This window comes from Belonocnema kinseyi, chromosome 3 (genome assembly GCF_010883055.1).
Source record: "Belonocnema kinseyi isolate 2016_QV_RU_SX_M_011 chromosome 3, B_treatae_v1, whole genome shotgun sequence".
Taxonomy (NCBI): Eukaryota; Metazoa; Arthropoda; class Insecta; order Hymenoptera; family Cynipidae; genus Belonocnema; species Belonocnema kinseyi.
The window spans coordinates 142,305,914-142,323,679 of NC_046659.1; the positions used below are offsets into that span (position 1 = coordinate 142,305,914).

Below are 17,766 nucleotides of genomic sequence, written 5' to 3' on the forward strand. Positions count from 1 at the left end.
AAAAAAAATTAGGTTAAAAAATACTTCAAAAAAATACATACATTTTCAACAAAAGAGATTAACTACTTTTCATTAAAATACAAAGAATTTTCAATCAAAAAGTTAAATATTCGATTAAAAAAATTAATTTTTAAGAGAAAAACGACTTTTCAACAAAATAATAATTTTTTTAACAAAAAATTAATAAATTTGCAATAAACTTGTTCCACTTTGACTGAAGTAGTTTAATTTGCAATAAATAAAAAAGATAAATTTTTAACCAAAAATGTAATAGTAGATGTTTCAACCTGAAAGGATTTTAATTTTAAATCAAAAACAGTTGAATTCAAATGAAAAAAGTCAAATTAAAAAAGTTGAATCCTTAATCAAAGAAGATTATTTTAAAAAAAAACACTGCATTTTTAACAACAAAAAATTTTTTCAACAAAATACAGAATTGTTAACAAAAAAGTTGAATTTTCGGTAAAAAAAATAAATAATTTTTCAATCTAAAATAAAATATAGATATTTCAACCACAAAAAATTTTAATTAAAAAGAAAAAACAGTTGAGTTCAAAAAAATAATAAATTTCTAAAGAAAGTTGAATCCTCATTCAAAGAAGATTAATTTTCAATCAGTAGTTGCAACTGACGAAAAAAAGTGAAAATTCTACCAAAAGAGATTCGTTTTATAACCTTAAGGACACATTTCCCACAAAATATTTGAATTTTAGATCAGAAAACTTTTAAATACAATTTTCAACTTAAAAATATGAATTTTCAATAAAAATAGTTAATTTTCTACCAAATATATTAAATTTTCAATAAAAAAATACGAACTTTAAAGAAAATTCTTAACTAAAAATACAATTTTCAGCAGCAAGCATCTGAAATAAAAATAAATGTTAACATAAATACAAGGCAGATAAATTACAAATAAGAATATTATATGAGGGTAGTCGCAAAATTTCATTTTTAAAATGTTCTAAATTTTCCCTAAAAAATGATGTTCAAAAATCAATATTTCAATAATATAAAATATTTTAAAATATAAATTTTCACAAACGGAATAAAACAATTTAAAATTTATTATCCTCGCCAATTTTTTAAAGTGCCTCTTATATAAATTCCCTGACTTTTACAAAATAAGTAACAAAAATAGTTAGGAACAAGAGAGATATTTTAATATATTCCTTAAAAAATAATGACATCTCTTTGTCTCTCTATAATACAAAAAATATTCGAGACCTCCTCTAACTTTAACGAGTCTTTTTACAAATTATTTCTTCCGATTAACATCGAATTACATAAATAGGCGAAAAATTCTTCCAACAATTTTTTTTTTAAAAAACGTCAATAATAATATCGCATTTTGTATAATCCATGAAGCCCGCTTCATAAAAATTATTCAGTACTAAATACTGTAGGCAAAGAGTCTAATTCACAATTTACGGTTCAAATAAGAAAACATTTTTGTGCATTATTTCTTGCGATCTATTCCCTGAAAATTTTCCCCTCATTTTCCAATTTTAATTCAAGCTTGAACAGATGTAGGATCTTCTAGAGGCTGCTGTTGATCGAAATTTCTGTATGCTAGAAATAAAATAATAATTATTAGTAATCAAACTTGAATTTTTGAATTAAAATTTTTACTCTTTCACAACGGGTTTGCTAAAAAATCCCAATTTCAAAATTCCCTGACGAATTTGGTGAAAAAAGAGTTGAATTCAAACCCGAAAAGATGAACTTTCGACAAAAAAGATAATTAAAAAAAAAAGATTTCTTAATCATATAGTTGTATTATCAACAAAAAAATATTAATTTTAGAGCGAAAATTTGCATTTGCAACCAAATAATTGAAATTTTAATCAAAAGACACGAATTAGGGGAAAAAACAGTGGTATTTTCAAGAAAATGTTCGAATTTTTGAAAGCAGTTGAGCTTTCGACCTTAAATTTTCTACAAAATAAATAAATTTCCAACTTAGAATGATGAATTTTTAGCCCAAAAAGTTTAATTTTCAATGGCGAAAAATAATTTTTTAACCGAATAGTTGAATTTTCCACAAAAACATTCATTCAAGAGAACAAATTTGCATTTACAATCAAATAATTAAACTTTCAATCAAAAGACACGAATTAAGAAAAAAAAACAGTGGAATTTTCAAGAAAATGGTCGAAATTTCGAACGCAGTTGAGTTTTCGATCGAAAAAGATTAATTTTCAACATAATAGTTAAATTTTCAACAAAATAATTAAATTTTCTAATTTTTAGTCCAAAATTTTTTATTTTCAACAGCGAAAAATGATTTTTCAACCAAATAGTTGATTTTTTATAGAAAAATAATAATTTTAGAAAAAAAAGAAGCATTTTCAATTAAATAATTGAACTTTCAATCAAAAGACAGGAATTAAGAAAAGAAAAATGGTCAAATTTTCGAACACAGTTGAGTTTTCGACCAGAAAAAGTGAATTTTCAAAAAAAGTTAAATTTTCAACAAAATAAATAAATTTCCAACTTAGACCGATGAATTTTTAGCCTGAAAAGTTTAATTTTTGACAGAAAAATTAATTTTCAAGGGTGAAAAACGATTTTTCAACAAAACAGTTGAATTTTCCACAAAAATATTAAGTTTAAAGCAAAAAATTGCATTTTCAATCAAATAATTGAACTTTCAATAAAAAAAAAAAAACACGAATTAATTTTTAAAAAATTGAATTTTCAAGAAAATGGTCGGATTTACGAACGCAGTTAAGTTTTTTATCAAGACAAATGAATTTTTAACAAAATATTTAAATTTTCAACAAAATAATCAAATTTCCAACTTAGAACGATGAATTTTTAGCCTGAAAAGTTTAATTTTCGACAGAAAATTTAATTTTCAACGGCTAAAAATGATTTTTTAACCAAATAGTTGAATTTTTTATTAGAGTAAAAAATTGCATTTTCAATCAAAAGACGCGTATTAAGAAAGAAAAAACAGTTGAATTTTCAAGAAAATGGTCGGATTTACGAACGCAGTTAAGTTTTTGATCAAGAAAAATGAATTTTTAACAAAATATTTAAATTTTAAACAAAATAATTAAATGTCCAACTTAGAACAATGATTTTTTTAGCCCGAAAAGTGTAATTTTCGATAGAAAGTTTAATTTTCAACGGCTAAAAATTATTTTTTAACCAAATAGTTGAATTTTTTATTAGAGTAAAAAATTGCATTTTCAATCAAAAGACGCGTATTAAGAAAGAAAAAACAGTGGAATTTTCAAGAAAATGGTCGAAATTTCGAACGCAGTTGAGTTTTCGATCCAAAAAGATTAATTTTCAACATAATAGTTAAATTTTCAACAAAATAATTAAATTTTCGAATTTTTAGTCCAAAAATTTTTATTTTCAACAGCGAAAAATGATTTTTCAACCAAATAGTTGATTTTTTATAGAAAAATAATAATTTTAGAAAAAAAATGCGTTTTCAATTAAATAATTGAACTTTCAATCAAAAGACAAGAATTAAGAAAAGAAGAATGGTCAATTTTTCGAACACAGTTGAGTTTTCGACCAGAAAAGGTGAATTTTCAAAAAAAGTTAAATTTTCAACAAAATAAATAAATTTCCAACTTAGACCGATGAATTTTTTACCTGAAAAGTTTAATTTTCGACAGAAAATTTAATTTTCAAGGGTGAAAAATGATTTTTCAACCAAATAGTTGATTTTTTATAGAAAAATAATAATTTTAGAAAAAAAGATGCATTTTCAATTAAATAATTGAACTTTCAATCAAAAGACAAGAATTAAGACAAGAAGAATGGTCAATTTTTCGAACACAGTTGAGTTTTCGACCAGAAAAGGTGAAATTTCAAAAAAAAGTTAAATTTTCAACAAAATAAATAAATTTCCAACTTAGACCGATGAATTTTTTGCCTGAAAAGTTTAATTTTCGACAGAAAATTTAATTTTCAAGGGTGAAAAATGATTTTTCAACCAAATAGTTAAATTTTCCAAAAAATAATAATTTTACAGAAAGAATTTGGATTTGCAACCAATTAATTGAACTTTCAACCAAAAGAGAGGAATTAAGAAAAGAAAAATTGAATTTTTAAGAAAATAGTTGAATTTTCGAATGCAGTTGAGTTTTCGACCAACAAAGATGAATTTTTAATAAAATATTTAAATTATCAAAAAAATAATTAAATTTTCAACTTAGACCGATCCATTTTTAACCCAAAAAGTTTAATTTTCGACAGAAAATTTAATTTTCAAAGGCGAAAAATTGTGCTTTAACTGAATAGTTAAATTCTGAACGAAATAATTAAATTTCCAACATACCAATGATTTTTTAGACCTAAAAGTTTAATTTTCGATAGAAAATTTAATTTTCAATAGCAAAAAATGATTCTTCAACCAAATAGTTGAATTGTTTACAAAATTATAAATTTTAGAGCAAAAAATTGCATTTACAACTAAACAATTGAACTTCGGAATTTTCACCCAAATAAACAAATTTTCGAACAAAAAAGATTAAACTTAAATAACAACATTTGCATTTTTAACAAAATTGTTGAATACAAAAGGCAACGAAAAATTTCAACTAGGAAGCATTAATTTTCAACCAAATATTTTAATTTTTAATAAAAAAAAGTTTAAAAAATAATTTTTAACAAAAAAAAGTTTTGAACCAAGGATTTAAATTTTCAATAAAAAAGATGAATTTTCAACTAAAATGATGAATCTTCGAAAAGAAAAAAAATGGACTTTTAATAAAGAAACTCACTTTTTAACCCAATAGTTGGATTTTTAACAAATAAAAAGAAATTCACAAAAAATGTAATGGTTGATATTTTACCCAAAAATTATTTTGATTTTAAATAAAAAACACTTGAATTCAACCAAAACAGACTAATTTTTAACGAAACAGTTAAAATTTGAACGAAAGAGATTAATTTTTTAACAAACGCGTTAAATTTTTAACCAAAAAAGATTTTTTATTAAAAAAATATAAACAAATTTCAACAATACCCTTGAACTTCTAAGCCAAAAAGGCGCATTCTCTACAAAACAGTTGCATTCTTAATATAAAAATATCAATTTTTCATTAAAAATTAATTTTCAACAAAAAAATTAAACATTTCACCAATAAAATGAATTTTCAAGCTGTAATTCAAGTTGGAACCAAATAGTTGAATTTTTAACTAAAATCGAACCACTTTTTAATAAACATTTAATTTTGAACTAAACATTTGAATTCTCAAATAAAACATTTCATTTCTCAACCAAATAGTGGAATTTTGAAATCATAAGAATCAATTTTCGACCAAAATAAGAACGGTGTAATTTTTAGCCGAAAGAATTACATCTCTCAACAATAAATTGAATTTTTAAGAAAGAAATTCAAGTCTGAACCAAATAGTTGAATTGTTCACCAAAAATGATTCATTTTGAATAAAATATTTCAATTTTGAAACAAAAATTTCAGTTTTCAAATAAAAAAGTTGTATTTTCAACAAAATAGTTGATACTTCAAATAAAATGTTAAAATTTCCACTGAAATAAGAAAAGATGACATTTACAGTTAAAAAAATTAATTTTCAACAAAAGAATTAGATCTCTAACCAATAAAATAAATTTTTAAGAAATTAATTAAATTTTCCACCAAACTGTTGAATTTTTAACTAAAAACGATCCATTTTTAATTAAATATTTGAATTTTAAACCAAACATATGAATTTTAAAATAACCAAGTTAAATTTTCAACCAAATAGTTAAATTTTTAAATAAAAAAGTGAAAATTTCAACTAAAATAAGAACAGTGACATTTTCAGTCAAATACATTAATTTTCAACAAAAGAATTAAATCTCTCACCAATAAAATGAAAAGAAGATCCATTTTCAATCAAATATTTCAATTTTAAACAAAAAATTTGACTATTTAAATAAAGAATTTTAATATCCAACCAAATAGTTAAATTTTTTAATATAAAAGTTCAAATTTTATCTGAAATAAGAACAGTGACATTTTTAGTAAAAAAATTAATTTTCAACAAATGAATTTTCATGCAGGAAAGATTTTTGAGTCAAAAAAGAAAACGAAATATTATCAAAATTGTGAATTTTTAAGCCAAAAATACAATTTTCTACAAAATAGGTTAATTTTTAACACGAAATTATGAATTTTTAGTCAAAAAGTTAAATAAAAATGGCCAACTTTCAACCAAAAAGAAAATATTTAAATTTTCAGTTACGAAAATTAATTTCGAAATTCGAACCCAAGAAAAAAAGAAACTTAAAAAAAAAAAAATAATAATAATTTAACTATTAACGAGATAAATAAGATTTTTTTTAAGATAGATTTTTACACTAAAAATATTCTATTTTTGGTTAAAAATTGTTTGTTTTCATTTAAAAATGCAAGTTTCTGGTTGAAATTTTCCATATTTTGTTAAAAATTTAACAGTTTGTTTACAATCTTTTTTTCTCTCTTGACTGAAAAATATTTCAAAGCTAAAAATTCAACTCATGTTGAAATGTCTTCATTTTTTGGTTGAATTAAACTGTTAATGATTAAAAATTAAAAATGCTATTCTCTCTTTGGCTGATAATAATACATTTTTTACTGAAAATGTAAATATTCCAGTTGAAACTTGAATTTTTTTGCTTGGACTTAATTTTTTAACTAAAAATTTAAATACTCTATTTTTTGTTAAAAATTGATCGTTTTTATTTGAAAATTCAAGTAAAAATCTGGTTGAAAATTCATGTATTTTGTTGAAATATCAGTTACTACATTTTTCATTCAGAATTCCTCTTTTTTGCAAATAAAAGTGTAATTACTTGCTAAAAGTTAAACTTTTTTGTTAAAAATGATTTATTTTTTTATTGAAAATTCATTTTTTTCGTTGAAAAATGATCTATCTTCTTGAAAATTCGTTTTTTCTTTGGCTGAAAATTAATGTTTTTACTGGAAATTTAAATATTTTGTTAAAAACTTGTTCCTTTTGATAGAAAATTAATCTTATTGGTTAAAAATTCAACAATTTGCACTTTTTTTTCTTTTTTGTGGCTGAAAAATCTTTCTTAGTTGAAAATTCAACTCATGTTGAAAATTCGTCTTTTTTGGTTAAATTCAGTTATTTTAAATTGAAAATTAAAATTGTTTTTTGGTTGAAATATGAACTGCTAGATTTTTCGTTCAGAATTAATCTTTTTTGAAAAAAAGTTTAAATACTTGGTAGAAAGTTCAGCCTTTTTTGTAAAAACATAATATTTTGGTAAAAGATTCACCATAAAAAAGACTCATGGAATGTATATTTAAAAATTAATTATTTATTTGTATTCTGAACCTAATGGTGAAGCAAAATTTTGAGTTTTAACTCGATTCACCTAATATTGACGATTCTGAATAAAATTTACAAAAACCTTTTTTTGATATAAAATAAATATCATTTTTTGTCAAAAAAAAAATTCATTTTTTGCGGATTCGAGTCAATTTGGGACTTTAATAAAAAAAATACAAAACAAAAAATAGTGTAGCAACCCTGAAAAATAAAAATTCTTACCAGAATGCCGTTGAAATGGTTTGATACAAATTAGTGTTATCATAGCGACAATTGCTGCTCCTCCACAAACGAAAGTGAGGATATCTCTGTAATAGTTTGGACAGTCCTCAGCGTTTGTACATTTTCTGAAATATTTAATTCAATATTATATATAGACGATATTATTAAAATTAGGGGAATATTTATTCTTAACAACAAATTAATTTTTACTAAAAAAAATTAATTAATAACCAAAATTCAAATATTTCAAGTTTATGTCAAAAAAATTAATTTTCAACTAAACAGATGAATTTTCAACTAGAACTATTAAATATTCATTTGGAATGAGTTAAGTTTTCATTAAAAAAATTACTTTAAACAAAAAAAAACTGTCAACAAAAAAAAATAACTTAAAAAAAATTGTAAATCTTTAACTGAAATAGTGGAATTTTAAACGAGAAAGTTTAATTTTCAACTGAAATGATGAATCCTGAACTGGAATAGTTGAATTTTGAACCAAAAAGATTCATTCTGATCGAAAAACGTAGTAGTTATTTCAACCAAAAAAATTGTTAATTTTTAATGTTAAATTTCAACCAATAAGGTGAATTTTCAACTAAGAAGGATCAATTTTCAATCAAAAATGAAATAGTTAAATTTTTAGTTAAAAAAATTAATTTCAATTAAAAAAAAAACAAACTATTTTTCAACAAAGTAGTTCAAGTTTCAACTGGAATATTTAAATTTCCAGTAATAAAATTAATTTTCAGCTAAAGAAAAAACGAATTTTCAACAAGATAGATAATTTTTTAACCAAGAAGATAAATCCTCAATTAAAAAAATTAATTTTTTATATAAGTGATTAACTTTTAGCAAATAATTACATTTTTATTTGCAAAAAAGGTGAATTCTGAACGAAAAATGTAGTAATTGATGTTTCAACAAAATAAATGAATTTTCAGCCAGATTATTACTTGAATTTTCAGTTTAAAAAACTAAGTGCGAACCAAAGTAAAATTAAAGTTTCAACTGGAACATTTAAATTTCCAGTAAAAGAAGATATTATCAGCCAAAGAAAATATAATTTTAAACAAAATAGCTCATATTTCAATCACAGAGATGAAAACAAATAGTTCAATTTTTTACAAAAATATTAATTTTAGAGCAAAAAATTACATTTTCAACAAATAATTGAACTTCCAATCAAAAGACAGGAATTAAGAAAAGAAAAATTGAATTTTCAAGAAAATGGTTGAATTTTCGAACGCAGTTGAGTTTTCGACCAATAAAGACGAATTTTTAATAAAATATTTAAATTGTCAAAAAAATAATTAAATTTCCAACTTAGACCGATTCATTTTTAGCCCGAAAAGTTTAATTTTCGACAGAAAATTTAATTTTCAACGGCGAAAAATTTTTTTTTAATTAAATAGTTAAATTTTGAACGAAATAATTAAATTTCCAACATGCCAATCATTTTTTAGTCCTAAAAGTTTAATTTTCGATAGAAAATGTAATTTTCAATAGCAACAAATGATTCTTCAACCAAATATTTGAATTGTTTACAAAAATATAAATTTTTGAGCAAAAAATTTCATTTACAACTAAAGAATGGAATTTTTAGCAAAATTGTTGAATTAAAAAAATAGAAAATTTTTAGTTTAAAAAATTATCTTTAAAAGAAATTTATTTCACTTGTTAATAAATTAATTATTATTATTATTTTTTTAAGATTCGTTTTTTTTGGGGTTCAAATTTCGAAATTAATTTTTGTAACTGAAAATTTAAATATTTCCTTTTTCGTTGAAAGTTTGCTGTTTTTAGTTAACTTTTGGACTAAAAATTCATAATTTTGTGTTAAAAATTAAACTATTTTTTAGAGAATTCATCTTTTTGGCTTAAAAACTCACCAATTTTATAACTTTTCGTTCTCTTTTTTGACTGAAAAAATTTTCCTGATTGAAAATTCAACTTTTCGTTAAGATTATATTATTTTGTTAAAAATTCGTCTTCTTTAGTTGAGTTCAACGGGTTTTTATTTAAAATTACTATTTTTTGTGGTTGAAATATTAATTAAAAATTTTACTGTTTTATTTTTTGGTTGAAAATTTCTCTTTTTTATGTAAAAATTCAACTTTTTGGTTGAAACTTTAATTACATTCTTGAAAATTCATTTTATTGGTGAGAGATTTAATTCTTTTGACTAAAAATTACACTATTTGGTTGGAAAATTAACTTTTTTATTTGAAAATTCAAATTTTTTGTTCAAAATTAAAATGTTTATTAAAAAGTGGTTCGATTGTAGTTAAACATTATACTATTGAAAAATGCAACAATTTTAAAATTATATTTTTAGATTAAGAATGCAACTGTTTTATAGAGAATTCGCCTTTTTCGCTTAGAATTTCAAGGCTATTGTTGAAATTTGTTTATATTTTTTGAAAAAAAAAATCTTTTTTTGGTTAAAAATTTAACGCGTTTGTTAAAAAAATCATCTCTTTGGTTCAAATTTTAATTGTTTGGTTAAGAATTAATCTATTTTGATGAAATTAAACTGTTATTTATTTAAAATTAAAATCATTTTTGGATGAAATATCAACTATTACATTTTTTTTGTGAATTTCTTTTTATTTATTAAAAATTCATTATTGTTCTTCTTGAAGTCTCATCATTTTATTTGCAAATTCACCTTTTTTTATTGAAAATTTAAATTCTTGGTTCAAAACTTTTTTTTTGTTAAAAATTATTTTTTTTAAACTTTTTTTATTTAAAATTCAACTATTTCGTTGAAAATTAATGCTTCTTAGTTGAAAATTATTTTTTTAGCTTGTAAATTCAACTGTTTTTATGGAAGTTTAATCTGTTTTGTGCGAAAATTCGACTATTTGTGTGAAAATTCAAAAGTTTTTTTTGTTACTTGCATCTTTTGAATAAAAGTTCAATTTTTTAGTTGTAAATGAACATTTTCGCTCTAAAATTAATATTTTTGTTCAAAATTCAACGATTTGGTTAAAAAATCCTTTTTCGCTGTTGAAAACTAAATTTTATTTCCAAAATTAAACTTTTCGACCTAAACATTCATTGGTGTAAGTGGGAAATTTAATTATTTTGTTGAAAATTAAACTATTTTGTTAAAAATTCATCTTTCTTGGTTGAAAACTCAACTACGTTCGAATAGTTTTTTTAATCTCAAATTATGAAATATTTATATCAAATATTTTTAAACCGAAAAAGAAGTTTATAATAAACTAGCTCATTTTTCAAACAAAGAAATAAATTTTTAATTAAAATGATGAATCTTTAACCAACAAAAATAATATTTAACTAAAGAGTTTAACTTCCCACTTAAATTTTTCAACAGAAAAGAATAATTTTTAAACAAGCAGATTAACTTCCAAAGAAAAAGATAAATTTCTACAAAAAAAACTGATTTTAAACAAAATATGTGGATTTTTAACGAAATAGTTGAATTTTCAATTAAAAAAAGACAAATTTTCATTCAAATTGTTGAAGTTTGAACAAGAAAAGATAAATTTTTAATCTAAACTTTAATGATTGAATTTTATACCAAAAAGATGAATTTTGAAACAAAAAGTTTAATTTTTAAATAAAAAATATCAATTTTCAATCAAATAGTTGAATTTTCAACAAAACATAGAAAGGTTAAATTACCTGTAAAAAATCTAATTTTTAACAACAAAAAAAAACGGATTTTGGTTTTAAATTCCCTTGAAAATTTAAATATTTGGTTGAATACTCAAGGAATTTCTGAAAAATTCGTTTATTTTAGTAGAAAATTCATCTTATTAGTTGAAAATTGTTTGTTTTTTTTTTGTTGAAAACTAGTTTTTTCTTACTTAGAATTATTTTTTAAAATTAAAAATATAACTGTTCCATTTGTTGTCTAAAAATGATCTTATTTGACAAAAATTTAATATTCTTGGTTAAAAATTTATCTGTTTTAGGTGAAAATTCTTTTTTTTTGTAGAATAATACTCTCATTAGTTGAAACTTGATCTTTTTGGTTAAAAATTAATTTCTCTGTTTATCTTCTTAGTTGAAGATTCCTGTATTTGGTTAAAAATTAAATTATTTTTAGTTGCAGATTTATCATTTTACTGAAAATTCAGTTTAAATATTCCATTTTTATGGAAAATTGGTCCTTTCTAAAGAAATTCGATCTTTTTCGTTAAAAAAAATTTCTGTTTTGTAGAAAATTTAAGTATTCTACTTTTGTTAGTAAAAGTGCGTTTTTTAAATAGAAAATTCATCTTCTGGGATGAAAAGTCCACTGTTTGGTCAAAAATTCATATTTTTGGTTGAAAATGTAACAATTTTATTGGAATTGTATCTTTTCTGGCAAAAAAAAACTTCTTCTGTGATTATAATCGAACTAATTTGTTAAGAAACCTTTTTTTTATTGTTGAAAATTGATTGTTTTAACTGAAAATTTGATTCTTATATTTTTGGTTAAAAAATCATTTTTTTTGATGAAATTTTTTTAAATATTTTTTTTTTAACATTTAATTTTCTAACATTCTAACTATTCTATTTTTGGTAGAAAATTCAGCTACTTGGTTAAAAATTCATTTAATTAGTTGACAATTTATTTATTTTGTCCAAAATTAGTTTCTTTTTGGGTTAAATATTGCAGTATTCTGATGAAAATTCACATTTTCAGGTTGTAAATCCAACTATTTTGGAGAAAATTTCTGTTTTGATGTTGAAACCTCTATTATTTTGTTCGAAAGTTCAACTAATTGGTTGAAAATTAATCTTTTCGGATTGAAAATTCAACTGTTTAGTACAAAATTGGTATTTTTTGGTTGAAAATTCTCTTATATCGTTCAAATATTTAACTGATTTAAAATGTTTATTTTCGGTTCAAAAATTCAACTACTTGGTGGAAAATTAACTGTTTTGTTGAAATTTTTTTCTATAGGAAATTTACCTTTTGGTAAAAGTCATATTTTTTGGTTAAAAATTATTTTTTTTTTAATTTAAAAGTTTACTATTTTATTTTTTGTTATTTTATTTGTTGTAATTGATCTATTTTTAAAATTATTATTATTTTCTTCAAAAGTAATCTGTTTTGGTCACAAGTTTTAATTGAAAATTTATGTTTTAGATAGAAAATTAATTATTTTGGATTGAAAATTCATCTATCCTTGTTGAAAATTATATTTTTGTTGAAAATTCAACTATTTGGTCAAAAATTCATATTTTTGGTTGTAAATTGATCACTGTGATTAAAAATTAATTTCCTTGTCCTAAAATTCGTTTCCTTTTAGTGAAAAATTAATTTTTTAACCTGAAACTCTAACTATTTCAGTTTTGCTTGAAAATTTCTAATTTTAGTTTAAAATTAATTAATTTTGTTGAAAACTCGTTCTTCTTTTAAATTTACTTTTCTAACTGCAAATTAAACTATTTTCGTTTTAATTTGCGAATTTATCTCTTTTAGTTGAAAATTTATATATTTTATTGAAACAGTATCTTTTCAGGTAGAAAGTTCATCGTTTGGGTTTAAAACTGAATTATTTTGTTGAGAATTCATGACGATTTCAACAAAATTAATAATTGGTCAACAAATTTATCGAAAAAAAAATTTTCCGTCGACCGATGTCACAAAAATGCATTTATTGACTAAATTTGTTTTAAAAAATCATGAAATTAATTAAAAAATTATGAATTTTTCTAAATTATCATGAAGTTCCGAATTAAAAAAAAAACTGAAATTGAAAAATGTCTGATTAATGCATTTGTTCATTAAATTTGTTTAAAAAAGTCATAAAATTTATCAACTTCTTATGAATATTGCTCAAATTTTCATGAAGTTCCCAACTGAAAAGACAGACATTCAAAAAAACGAATTTTTATGCCGACAAATACCCCAATAATGCATATTTTTATTAAATTTGTAAAAAAAAATCATAAAATTAGTAAAAAAATTATGAATTTTTCTAAAATTATCACAAAGTTCCTATTTAGAAAAAAACTGACATCGAAAAATACGAATTTTTCTGTCGAAAAATGCTTGATTACTGCATTTGTTCATTTAATTTGTTTTTAATATAAACAATTTTTATCTTAAGAGAATTTTTTAAAATATAATATTGTTTTCATTCAGATTTCTTGCAATATAACTTGAAAAAACGTAGAAAACATGTCTTCAACAAATAATTTGTTTACGTCAAATATAAAAGATGGTCATTTTTTCATCATATTTGTTCATTTGTAAAAAAATTGAAACCCTAATTCAAAAATCAGGCTCGACAACTCTCTTGGAAATATTATCAGCTTTTTTCAATTTTTTTTTGGTTCAAATCGGTCCATATTCGTGGACCGTACGTTATTTTGAACCAAAAAAGTAATTTTTTACCACTGTGCGCCGCCACCCGGATTACATACATTATTATAAATTTGAAATATTTCAAATTAAAATTAAATTATTAAAGGTATTATTATTGTATTATTTTCTTTTTATTTAAAAAAAATAAACTAATTTTTGAATAAGAAAATTAATTTTTAATTTTAATATAATTTATTTTATATATTATCAATTCATGAATTATTAATTAAATTAAAATTATTATTATTATTATGGATTATTAAATTTCATGCAGTTTATAATATTCATGTATTTTTTACTCACAAATATTGAATAATAATAACTGCTAATCCATTGCCTAATTTGTCCGTAAAACTCATCAGTCCATAAACAAAAGCACCACCTTCCGAACAGTCGCCAATGTAATCTGCAGTTATGCCGAGACTAGTGACAAGCATAAATGATCCCGCAGTTCCTGAAAAAAAAATGTTACCAATTAACAATATTTTGTTAACAAGACAAATTATTTCCACTTGCAGAAAATTGTAAAATGCATTTCCAGGCCTCGGATTCACTTTAAAGATAAGAAATAGTATAAACAGTGTCTTCAATTTTTAGGAGATTTGAAAAGATTCAATCATAATTTTACACTTGAAATGATTTCAAAGAAATAAAAATAAAATGTTAATTTTAAAAAATGTTGTAGAGAAAATTCAGAAGCTTTTGAAGAATCATAAAACTTTTCAAGAGAGTGAATTTTTTTTTAAGATTCCTAAAAAGATTTAAAAAGACGACAAAACATTTCACAATATTTCTACGAAGGTCGTAAAAAAATCTGGAAGATTTTTAGACAATTTTCCTTTTTTTTTTTAATTTTAAACGATTTTTAAAAAATTTTTAGGAAAAATTCGAATAATTTTAAAAGATAATTAGAACTTTTACAAAAGTTCCAAAAACAATAAACAAATTTTAAAGATTCAAACAAACTTTTTCATAAATAAATTTATAAAGATTTTTAAATAAAATTTAAAGCTTTTTAAATATTTTAGAATATGCAAGGTAAAATAAAATTCTTAAGATTCATAGGAAAAATTAATTTAGAAAGATTCAAAAACCTATTGAAAATTGTCAAAAAAAGAATCTGGAAGATTTTAGGTCAATACTTTTATTTTGGTCAAATTAAAAAAAATTTTTTTAACAAATTCGAATTATTTTAGAATATATTTAGCAGTTTTGAAAAGATTAAGTTATATATTTATATATTTATTTATATATTTATATATATTTATATAACCTTAAAAATAAAATAAACTAATGAACTGGAAAAATAAAGTCACTCGAAATTTTTATTTTGTATTAATTCAACTATTTAGTTAAAAAATTATGTATTTTGTTGAAAATTCATCTTTTCTGGTAGAATATTAACCTTTTTGCTGAATCTTTAATTATTTCGTTAGAAATCTTTGTATTTTGTTGAGAATTTATCTTTTTTATTATAAAATTTAACTATTCGATTGAAAATACAACTGTTTTGTAGAAAACAAATCTTTTTGGTTCAAAATGCAACTTTTTGTTTGAAAATTCCTTTTTGTTGTTTAAATTCAACGGCTTTTTAATTGCAAATAAAATATTTTTGCTGAAATATCAACTATGGAGTTTTAGTTAACAAATGATTTCTTTCACTAAAACTTAACGTTATTAACCATATACATTTTTGTTGAAAATTTATGTTCTCGAGTTAAAAATTCAACCGTTTGTTTAAAATTTTTATGTTTTTTTTTTGGTAGAAAATTAATCTTCTTGTGACATATTGGTTGAAAATTCAACTATTGGGTTAAAAATTAAAGTCTTTTGTTAAAAATTAATCCTAAATTAATTTTCTTGGTTTAAAATTCAACTATTTGATTAAAAATGTATGTATTTCCTTGAATAATCGCATTTTTCGTTCGAAATTAAATCTTCTTGGTTGAAAATTCAAGTATGAATTAGAAATTTATGTATTTTGTTAAAAATTCGTATCTTCTGAAAAAATATAATCTTCTTGGTAAAAAGTTCAACTATTTCGTTAAAAATGTATTTATTTTTTTGAGAATTTATCTTTTTTGGCAGGAAATGTAAATATATGATTGAAAATTTAACTGTTTTGCAGAAACCTTAAATTTTGGGTGTAAAATGTAGCTATTTGGTTAAAAATCAATCTCTTTTGGTTGAAGATTAAACTTTTTTTTTTGGAAATTCGTTTTTTCCGTTAAAAAAGTAAATCTTTTTGCAAAAGTATTTTTAACAAATAGATTTTCTTCAGTATTTTTTTAAACATTTTTTTAAGGTTCAAAATTTGTCTTTCTTTGGTACTAAATTAATCTTCTTATGAAATGATTGATTAAAAATTCAACTACTGGATTAAAAAATTAAGTATTTTGTAGAAAATTCGTCTTTTTCGTTTGAAAATTAATCTACTTGGTTTGAAATTCAACTATTGGATTACAAATTTATGGATTTCGTTGAAAGTTCGTGTTTTCCGTTGCAAATTTGATCTTCTTGGTTGAAAATTAAACCCTAGGATTAAAAAATTGATTTATTTTGTTAAAAAATTGTCCTTTCTGATAGAAAATTAATTTTACTGGCTTAAAATTCAACTATTTAATAACAAATTTATGTATTTTGTTGAAAAATGGTCTTTTCTGTTAGAAAATTAGTTTTCCTGGTAGAAAATTTAACTGTTTGGTTAAAAATTGAACGTCTATGTAGAAAGTTAATTTGTTTGTTAAAAATGAAAATTTTTTATTAAAAATTAATCGTTTTTGGTTGAAATTTCAACTATTGAATTAGAAATTTATATATTTCGTTGAAAATTCGTTTTTTCCGTTTAAAGTTTAATATTCTTGGTTGAAAATTAAACTATTGGATTAAAAATTGATCTATTTTGTGCAAAATTCGTATTTTGTGATAAAACATTAATCTTCTTGGCTTAAAATTCAACTATTTGGTAAAAAATGTATGTATTTTGTTGAAAAATTGTTTTTTTCTGGTAGAAAATTAATTTTCTTGGTAGCAAATTTAACTAGCTGGTTAAAAATTGAATGTCTTTTAGTTAAAAATTCGTATTTTCTAATAAAAAATTAATCCTCTTGGCTTAAAATTCAACTATTTGGTATAAAATGGATGTATTTTGTTGAAAAATGGTCTTTTTTGGTAGAAAATTAATTTTCTTGGTAGAAAATATATCTATTTGGTTAAAAATGGAAGGTCTTTGTAGAAAGTTAATTTGTTTTTCAAAAATGATAATTTTCGGTTAAAAACTAATAGTTTTTGGTTGAAAATTCAACTATTTGCTTAAAAATTTATGGATTTCGTTGAAAGTTCGTCATTTCGTTTGAAAATTGATCTACTTGGTTTAGAATTCAACTATTTGGTAAAAAATTGATGTATTTTGTTGAAAAATGTTTTTTTTTCTGGTAGAAAATTTAACTATTTGGTTAAAAATTTAACGTCTTTGTAAAAAGTTAATTTGCTTCTTAAAAATGAACAATTCTGGTAAAAAATAAATCGTTTTTGGTTGAAAATTCAACTATTTGATTAAAAATTTATGGATTTCGTTGAAAATTCGTCTTTTCCGTTACAAATTTAATCTTCTTGGTTGAAAATTAAACTATTAGATTAAAAATTGATGTATTTTGTTCAAAATTCATATTTTCTGATAAAAAAATAATCTTTTTGGCTTAAAATTCAACTATTTGGTAAAAAATTGATGTATTTTGTTAAAAAATTATCATTTCTGGTAGAAAATTTAACTATTCGGTTAAAAATTGAACGTGTTTTTGTTCAAAATTCGTATTTTCTGATAAAAAATTAATCTTCGTGGCTTAAAATTTAACTATTTGGTAAAAAATTGATGTATTTTGTTGAAAAATTATCTTTTCTTATAG

At 21.7% G+C, this 17,766-nt stretch overlaps 1 protein-coding gene across 1 annotated transcript in view; it reads right to left on the reverse strand.

Annotated features, from left to right (window-relative positions):
- Positions 1–1,141: 1,141 nt before the first annotated feature.
- Positions 1,142–17,766, reverse strand: part of LOC117170047 (major facilitator superfamily domain-containing protein 12-like) — a 48,368-nt gene continuing 31,743 nt past the window's right edge. Inside the window, exons 5-7 of the mRNA XM_033356566.1 lie at positions 14,165–14,414; positions 7,531–7,655; positions 1,142–1,572 (exon numbers count right to left, since the gene is read on the reverse strand). Of these exons, the coding sequence (XP_033212457.1) occupies positions 1,514–1,572; positions 7,531–7,655; positions 14,165–14,414 (434 nt within the window). The 3' untranslated portion in view covers positions 1,142–1,513. The remainder of the gene's footprint in view (positions 1,573–7,530; positions 7,656–14,164; positions 14,415–17,766) is intronic.